Source organism: Mus caroli, chromosome 5, assembly GCF_900094665.2.
Source record: "Mus caroli chromosome 5, CAROLI_EIJ_v1.1, whole genome shotgun sequence".
NCBI lineage: Eukaryota > Metazoa > Chordata > Mammalia > Rodentia > Muridae > Mus > Mus caroli.
The window spans coordinates 116,702,578-116,711,727 of record NC_034574.1 but is presented as its reverse complement, the minus strand read 5'-3'; the positions used below and the strand labels follow the sequence as shown (position 1 = coordinate 116,711,727).

The 9,150-nt window shown below is 46.3% G+C and overlaps 1 protein-coding gene across 3 annotated transcripts in view; it reads left to right on the top strand.

Moving 5' to 3' along the window:
- Positions 1–8,752, top strand: part of Zcchc8 (zinc finger CCHC-type containing 8) — a 23,143-nt gene extending 14,391 nt beyond the window's left edge. For all 3 annotated transcript variants that reach the window (XM_021163696.2, XM_029477665.1, XM_029477664.1), the window contains 6 exons: positions 397–539; positions 1,134–1,276; positions 3,937–4,055; positions 5,307–5,393; positions 5,707–5,824; positions 7,274–8,752. In XM_021163696.2, the coding sequence (XP_021019355.1) occupies positions 397–539; positions 1,134–1,276; positions 3,937–4,055; positions 5,307–5,393; positions 5,707–5,824; positions 7,274–8,046 (1,383 nt within the window). In that variant the 3' untranslated portion in view covers positions 8,047–8,752. The remainder of the gene's footprint in view (positions 1–396; positions 540–1,133; positions 1,277–3,936; positions 4,056–5,306; positions 5,394–5,706; positions 5,825–7,273) is intronic.
- Positions 8,753–9,150: the final 398 nt, after the last annotated feature.

Below are 9,150 nucleotides of genomic sequence, written 5' to 3'. Positions count from 1 at the left end.
TGTAGACCAGGCTGGCCTCGAACTCAGAAATCCGCCTGCCTCTGCCTCCCGAGTGCTGGGATTAAAGGCGTGCGCCACCACGCCCGGCTTGATTTTTTTTTTAAAGAAAATAACACTCTGTATTTGAGGTGAATGAAGTATGAGTTAATTTTTAGACATATTTTAAAATGTTAAAATGTAGGTTCTGATAACACTAAAATAATAAAAATTAAAGTGACTGTTTCTTCTTGCTTGCTTTTCAAAAATGTCTGCCCACTTTGTGTGTTTAGTATACATTAAAACTAAAACAATCTATTTTATGCTTTATAGTTTTAAGAGTGAGCTTTCTTAGGAAGTCTCTGAGATATATTCCTAAGGTGCTTGATAATGCTCTTTTCAAACGTTGTCATGCTTTAGCCTCGGAATGCTGCTCGGATCAGTGAGAAGAGGAAAGAGTACATGGATGCCTGTGGCGAGGCCAGCGGCCAGAGCTTCCAGCAGCGCTATCATGCAGAAGAAGTAGAAGAGAGATTTGGAAGATTCAAGCCAGGAGTTATTAGGTATCACTGCTGTCTTACCTTGGGGGTCATGTTTATCTTCTCAGTGTTTGCAACAGTCTGACTGTTCTGGGAATTGCAAGAATAGAAGCATGTATACCATGTATAACACATCTGTACAGAGTGCATCCTTTCATTCTCACCCACCTATCAAAGGCGTGCCATGTGCTTGGTATGTATCAAATATACTTCATGCTATGTAGTATGGGACACAGATGTTTTAGCCATGCCTGCGATCCCAGGGCCTGGGAGGTTGAGGCAGGGCAGACCCTATAAATTCTAAGTGAGCCTGGGCCGCAGATGAGAGTGAGAGCCCTGTGTGAGGAAAGTATGGGGCAGGAGAGAAGGCATGGAAGTTAAGAGGACAGGCTGCTCTTCCAGGGGACACAGGATGACTCAGGACCATATCTGTAACTCCAGTTCTCTCTCACGGAGCTGACAGCTTCTTCTGCCCTCCCTGGCATGCATGTGTTGTACTGACATCCATGTAGGCACAGACACTCACGCACATGAAAATGATAATAAATCTTGAGAAAAAGAAAGATGCCAAAATGCAAATAGAAATTCCTCATCTTTCCTCCTCTTTATTTTGCATAGTGAGGAACTTCAAGATGCCCTGGGTGTGACAGACAAGAGTCTTCCCCCTTTCATCTACCGGATGCGCCAGCTAGGCTACCCACCAGGCTGGCTCAAGGAGGCTGAACTGGAGAATTCTGGACTTGCACTCTATGATGGAAACGGTATAGTCTGTCAGGACAGAGATGTCAGCTTCCAGGTCCCTGTCTTCCCCCTCCCGTCTTCTTTGTGTCATGCCCCCCTGCACCCCCAGCTAATTAAGATGATTAGCCAGGCCTTTAAGCCAGTGCCCAGGAGGGAGAAGCAGGCTGATCTCAGTTTGAAGCCAGCTCGGTTTCTAATGACAGGGATGGCTGGCCTGTTTAATGTGTTTTGGGGTAACTGAAATCATGATGACATTTTGTGTTTTACAAGGAAGGAACTAAAGCTTCATTGAACATATGGAATTATCAGGTATTTTAGCTGGATAGGGTGGTACACATTTGGTATCCCAGCACTCAGGAGGCTGAGGTAGGAGGGTTGATAGTTTGAGGCCAGCCTGCCTAAGCTATATAGCAAGACCCTATCTTTAGAAAAAAGAATAGAAGAAATAGTATCAGGAAGGGGATAGGGAGGCAGCTCAGTGGGCGAAGGTGGTTGTTATGCAACGCGGAGGCAAGAAGGACAGAAGAGTCTTGAGAGTTGTCCTTTGACCTCCACATGTGTCATGGCACACACACACACCCATTTCCTTAGAGCCGGGCGTGGGGGCACACGCCTTTAATCCCAGCACTTGGGAGGCAGAGGCAGGCAAATTTCTGAGTTCGAGGCCAGCCTGGTCTACCGAGTGAGTTCCAAGACAGCCAGGGCTATACAGAGAAACCCTGTCTCGAAACACTCAGAAAAAAAAAAAAAGTTTCTTTAGTTAAAAAGAAATAGCAGGGGGCTGGAAAGATGGCTCAGTGGTTAAGAGTGCTGACTGCTCTTCCAGAAGTCCTGAGTTCAAATCCCAGCAACCACATGGTGGCTCACAACCATCTATAATGAGATCTGACGCCCTCTTCTGGTGAGTCTGAAGACAGCTACAGTGTACTCACATACATAAAATAAATAAGTCTACCACAAAAGGAAAAAGGGGGGGGGGGGGGCGGAATAGATCAGACCTCAGGCCAGAAAGTCAGAAAGTAAAGTAATCCCAGCACTTAGGAGGCAGAGGCAGACAGGTGTGAGTTTGAGGTTAGCAGCCTGGTCTACAAAGTGAGTTCCAGGATAGCTAGGGCTACATAGAGAAACTCTGACTCAAAAACAAAACAAAAGAGAATGGGGAGGAGGGAGAGAGAAAGGAAAGAAAAAGAAATATCAAATTGTTATCTCAGCTTGGTGTATGACCACTGCAGTCAGAGCAGAAACCCTGCAGGTAGTACTGAGAAGTTTCTAACCTTCTTAGTATTGCGGACATCAACCTGTCAATGGCAAGGGAGAGGTGGCACTTCCACAGTGATATGGAAGGCAGAGACAAAGAGAATTGACTGGGTATAACCACTTGCCACAAATAACATGAGACCATGCCTGCCTCAAAAGCAAAGGAGCCAGAGACATGGCTCAGTGGGAACAGGTACTTCCGTCATGCCTGATGACCTGAGTTTTGGTTCTCAGGATCTGCATGGTCGATGAAGAGACCTAGCTTAGCAGGTTATTTCCTGACTTCCACACACATACCATGGTGCAAGCATTCACTGGCAACTGACGGAGACAAATGTAGACACAGCCAACCTTTACTTGAGTTCTGAAACGCCTGTGAAAGAGTTTGGGGAAGGACTGAAAGAACTGAGGGGGATTACAAACCCATAGAAACAACACTGTCAACTAATCCGGACCCCTCAGAGCTCCCAGCGACGTAAGCCACCGGCCAAGGAGCATATATGGGCCAGTCTGTGAGCCCCCATGCTAAGCCTCCCCCAGGCACATAAGTAGAGGAGGACTGCCTTATCTGGCCTCAGTGGGAGATGTTGGTGAAAGAGAGGTGGGGATCGGGGGAAGAACTCCAGGAGTGGGGAACAGGAAGTGGGGCAACTTGTGGAATGTAAATAAAAAAAAAATAATTAAAAAGAAATTAGATGGTCTAAGGGTATGGAGGATGTGTGATAAGACCACTGTAGCTGTCCCTGCAAGAGCTCTCTGTGTGATGGCCTGGGCGTTCCTGCAAAGCTCCTTCCAAAGCTGAGTATGTCTAAAGTTTAAAAATTTTCATAAGAAAAAAGAATTTAGGCCAGGTGTGGTGGCGCACGCCTTTAATCCCAGCACTCAGGAGGCAGAGGCAGGCGGATTTCTGAGTTTGAGGTCAGCCTAGTCTACAAAGTGAGTTCCAGGACAGCCAGGGCTATACAGAGAAACCCTGTCTAGAAAAACCAAAAAGAAAAAGAAAAAAAGAAAAGAATTTAGTTTTGTTTTAGTTACTTAGTTTGGTTTTTCAGGAGAGTTTCTCTGTAGTCCTGGCTGTCCAGGAACTTACTCCATAAACCAGGTTGGCCTCCAACTCACCTGTTTCTCTGCCAAGTGCTAGGATTAAAGGCATTTGCCACCACCAGCAGCTAAATCTTTATTCTTTTGAGACAATCTATATTCCAGGCTGGCCTTCAACTCTTGCCTCAGCCCCCTAAATGTTGGGGTCATGGATTGTGATGCTCAGAGCCTATTTAAAAGTTGTAATGGTTCAGGAAAATGATAAGTAGTCGTTCCCATACTAATTCAGCTATAGTATTTCAGCACTTCCCCTGTGTGGGTTGAGTTGGGGAGGGCAGGTCTAGTGTCTAGCTGTGTTAACATTTTCCCTGACTTCTAATAGATGACGCTGATGGGGAAACAGAAACTGGAGAAATACAGAATAAAAATGTCACCTACGATCTCTCAAAATTGGTAAACTATCCAGGTTTTAATATATCTACTCCCAGAGGTATTCCAGATGTAAGTATACATTTTAAATTTTTTCTTCTGAAATGTGATAATCATATTAAATATTGTTACATAAAGAAGTGAGTGAATTCATAGCTAGACATGAGAGCACACATGTGTAGTCATAGCACTTGGGAAGTGGAGGCAAAATGAAGTGAGCTTTTAGGGACATGTTTGAGGTTTTCATTTGTTAGACAGATCTCCTGTTGCAGGCTGGCCCTGACCATGCTGCCTTTCCTCCCCAGATGCCGGGGTACCGGTGTGCATGCACACACTGCTGCGCCCACCTCTCGTGTGGGTTCTGGAAACCAGACTCGGGGTCTTGGGCTTGTGCTGCAGTTCTTTGTGCACCAAACCACCTCTCTTGTATGGAACTTTTTCCCCCCAACTCTAGAATATTAAGTGCAGAACTGTATACATCAGAGTTGTGGGTTTTCTGCTACATCCTAAGCAAAAACAAAGGAGCAGAAGTCGGTTTGTTAGGCTATGTGATCCTAAAACTGCAGCAGGAACCTCAGCTGGAATCTGAGCCTCAGCAGACGACTCTACAGTGCTGTATTGTGTGGTGGAGCCTGCCTATAATAATCTCTGAGTTACAGTCAGCTGAAGCTACAGAATAGACATAAAAAACAAACACACACCTCTAAGACTATTACATTCTTTGGGGTAGTCTTTTAGGTAGTCTTATAAGTTTTATAGTTATTTATTTAGATATAATTCTCTCTTTACTTAGCTAGGTGCTGTAGAGCTCTTCCACCTGCTTTCCTTGGTTGCTCTCTTTGTGATAAGTTCTTTGTGTGTGAGGAGCTGTCTCACACTCTGCTGTGTGCTGCCAGCTTTCCCCCATGTTTCAGAATTAAACGGAGCTGCTTTGATGGTGTTGGCAAGTTTGGGTTTCAGTGCTTTTGTCTGAGATATTTTTTGATAGTGATGTTCCTTCTGACACTTCCGACTTCTGGGATCCGAGAGTGTGCCGCTGAGTCTAGTTTTAGAGTTTCCATTACTGTTTCTAGCTTGCATACAAAATAAAGGGTTTCATTGTGACATTTCTGTTTGGAGGGGGTGGTGGTGTTATTGGGGTTTTGTTTTGAGTTGGAGTCTTCTACTGTAGCATAAAAAACCCTTGAAGTCACTGTGTAGCCCATTCTGTCTGGGATTTGCAGCAGCCTTTATGAATGCTGCAAATGCTCCTGAATGCTAGGAGTCAAATCTCAAAAAGATGATGTTTTCCAAACCCACTCATCCTTGTTTCTTCCACACCAGGAATGGAGAATGTTCGGTTCCATACCAATGCAGGCGTGTCAACAGAAGGATGTATTTGCCAGTTACCTTAATTCTAACATCCAGTCGGTAAATTGATTTGTGTGTGTATGATGTTGGGAATTGGACCTAGGACTTGAGATGTGTTAGGCAAGCAAGCACTTAGCATTGATTGGTACATTCCTGGCCTCAGAGCATAGACTTTAAGGGTGTAGCTGGCAAACATTGGTAGTGGTGAGATTCTATAGCTCACTGCTGCTCTTTTTGGTTTATATTATAAACGTTGGTGTCTGATTAATCAAGAAGCAGATGGCTGTTGTCTGGCTCTAGGATGATTTAAGGATGGGCTAGAGGTTGTCTGTCTGCCCCGTCTAACTGGTATTCTTCCTGGTTGCTCTCTTAGCCGAGTATGAGATCGAGCGGCAAGCGGTCTTCCTCGCAGTCCAGCCCTAACAGTCCAAAGAAGCAGCGGAAGGAGGGCAGTGCGGCGGCCTCCCCTGCCGACATGGAGCTAGACTCAGGTACGGCTGCGGCTCAGGCTCCTTGGGAAGGCAAGCTCAGCCTGTATCCTCCAGGTCTGTAGAGAGGATGGAGCTCCTCCAGACTTAGCTGTCGGGGCATTTCCAATGTTGGTGATAAACCCTGAATCAGAAGCTGCTCTTGGTGGGAGAGGCAGGGAACCAGCTAGCCAAGGTCCTGAATTTTGCAGGCTCAGGTGCCCGTGGCATCACAGCTTGTCCAGCTCCAATGGTGGGGCAGCAACCGGGCATGCGCACTTCTGGGAGCTCCAGTAGGAAGAACAGTTGAGCCTCTGGGCAGGGTCTCCCAGGGGCTGTGTGCTATGATCTTGGCCATCACACAGCTTCAGAAGGACCACAGCAGCCAAACAGTTCCTCATGAGGTTTACTGGAGAGAGAGGGGCAAGGTGGAGATGGAGAGACAGAGACAGAGAAGAGACAGAGAGAGATCAGGGGGGCCAGGGGGACCTTTCTTTATATATGGATGATGATGTAATCACAGGTAAAGGTAGGAGGTGAGCCAAGTGGATTCTGGGAATATGGTGGCTGTTGCCTTGGCAATAGGTGTGTGGGTCCCGCCTATGTGATGTCACAAGTTTCAGAGGTCCTGATACCAATACTATGTACTCCTGAAAACTTAAAATTGAGCAAATTCAAGCCGGGTGGTAGTGGCGCACACCTTTAATCTCAGCACTTGAGAGGCAGAGGCAGGTGGATTTCTGAGTTCGAGACCAGAGTGAGTTCCAGGACAGCCAGGACTATATAGAGAAACCCTATCTCAAAAAAAAAAAAAAAAAAAAAAACCAAAACCAAAAAAAAAATAAAATAAAATAAAAAAAATTGAGCAAATTCTTGCCCTCTGACTTTTTGTTTGTTTTTGTTTTGTTTTGTTTTTTTGAGACAGGGTTTCTCTGTGTAGCCCTGGCTATCCTAGAACTCACTTTGTAGACCAGACTGGCCTTGAACTCAGAAATCCACCTGCCTCTGCCTCCCAAGTGCTGGGATTAAACCACCACTGCCCAGCTTCTGACATACTTTTTTATCCTTTTATCTTTCCGTGTCTTCCCATGGAACCTGTGCCAACCAGGATCCTGGTGGTTCTGACAGGAGAATCCAGTTTCCACCTTTCAGAGTGCAGTGTCTAGGATCAGGGCAAAAGAAAGAGGACTCCATAGTTAAGAGCAGGCGTCCTCTTTTCTGCAGCCTTTTTAGGACTCCTCCTATCACCATGACTCGTGCTTCCTCCATCTGAAGCTCTCCCAAACGATTGAGACTGTAGCCCAGGCTGGCCATCTGAGTGCTTTCATTTACAGGCATTGGCTGCCATATTCCAACCCTTTTCTGCCTTCTCAAAGATGGGTGCTTATGGCCATTCTTCTTCTAGGTACCCCAAGTTCCAATAATAACTTTGTATGAAGCACTGTGACTTCTAAAGCTTCTTTCCTCTTTCAGATGTAGACATTGCACCCGGTTCTCACAGCAGCAAAGCATTTCAGTTCCAACCACCATTGCCTCCCGGCACACCGCCTCCACTGCCACAGGGAACTCCCCCACCTCTCTTCACCCCTCCACTCCCTAAGGGAACCCCACCACTGACGCCCAGTGACTCACCCCAGGCCCGACCTGCAGCCTCAGCCATGGATGAGGATGCCCTGACGCTGGAGGAGCTGGAAGAGCAGCAGAGGCAGATCTGGGCGGCTCTCCAGCAGGCCGAGGGAGGGAACGGCGACTCAGACGTTCCTGGAGACACACCTTTAACTGGGAACTCAGTGGCCTCCTCCCCATGTCCAAACGAGTTTGACCTCCCTGTCCCAGAAGGAAAGGCCCTGGAAAAGCCAGTGCTGGCTGAGCCCCAGGGGCCAGCTGCTTCTGTAGACACAGCTGGACCCGAGCCATCCTGCAGCCCAGCAGCAGGGGCAGCAGTGCTCTCTCAGAGAGAAGAGGAACCCTCTGCTGAGGGGGGCCCGGGAGATGCTCTTCTCAACAATGGCAGTGTGTTGAACATGAGCAACGGAAGCAACCAGCAGCCCATTCACCCGGACAGCCGGCCTCCGACGGCCTCAAAAACCCATAGCCCAGTACCTGACATGAGCAAGTTTGCCACTGGAATAACACCCTTTGAATTTGAGAACATGGCTGAATCCACTGGAATGTACCTCAGGATAAGAAACCTGTTGAAGAATTCACCCCGAAATCAGCAGAAAAACAAAAAGACTTCTGAGTGAGCCCTGGCTGTGTGGTGATGTGCAGCTCTGCATTGTCCCACAGACTGAGGCCAGGTGACCCGTTTGTCCTTCCCACCTTTCAGAACCTGGTGTAATTGTGATCTGAGTCAAGCCTGTTTTACAGAATGAAAGACTGGGTGTGAGTTTGTTCTTTTCTTCTCACTGACAGCAACCCAGAGTGTGCGTGCGTGCGTGCGTGCGTGAGTGAGCTGGTTCAGGGATGCTTGGTCCAGGTTAGACTATTTTTGGATCGTGAGTGTCAAGAGTGAAGGTTTTTTTTTTTTTTAATGTCTTTTGTAAATTGTTTTCCCTTTCTACATTTTGCTATTATCCTGTATATATAAGCTTAATATATCACTTTTTAAAGAAAATTCTAACAATTTTAAATTCACATTTCAATTTCAACAACCAAATGAGAACAATCAGGGATTGGCAGCTTGCTCCTGCTTGCTCGGGGTATTTTTGTAAGATTTTCATGCATGATTTTAATAACACTTTTACTTTTTGTAATTTAATTATTCAAATATGCTTCCAATAAAGGTGTGCTCACCTTTGTGTACAGAGGTTTAATAAATTAGTTTTCTTACACATGAACCAAGACTTGAGTAGATATGACTCACAGTTCAAGTTGTTCTTTTGAACTTGAATGAAAATTATGAGGTTGCAAAGAAACTGCACGATTGGCTGCTGTAAGTGGATTCCAGCTTTACATATACTAATACAGAAACAAAATTGTTTCATTACTTTGCACATGGTAATAGTGTGGATTCCAGCTGGAAGGTAGACAGACACATACTGAGTGTGACTGTCCTATGCAAGCTGGAGCCTGGTCTGGCTCTCTGGCTGGGCACTCTAAGCCTCTGCCAGGCCAAGTTCTGGAACTCTTGGAGATCTTGAAGAACCGCTCAGGTAGTGTTAGGCTGCTCCCAGGCCAGCAGAGGGCGCAAAAGGGAATTGGTCCGGATTTCAGTGACACTGGAGAACTCAGTAGTCCAATTTGCCCATCAGTACAGAGAGGGGTAGTCAGTGTTCAGCACTTGGAGCTCCTTTGTCACCTGAGTCTTCAGTGCATTCTTCAGGGTTCACATGGTGCTGTGACTTGTC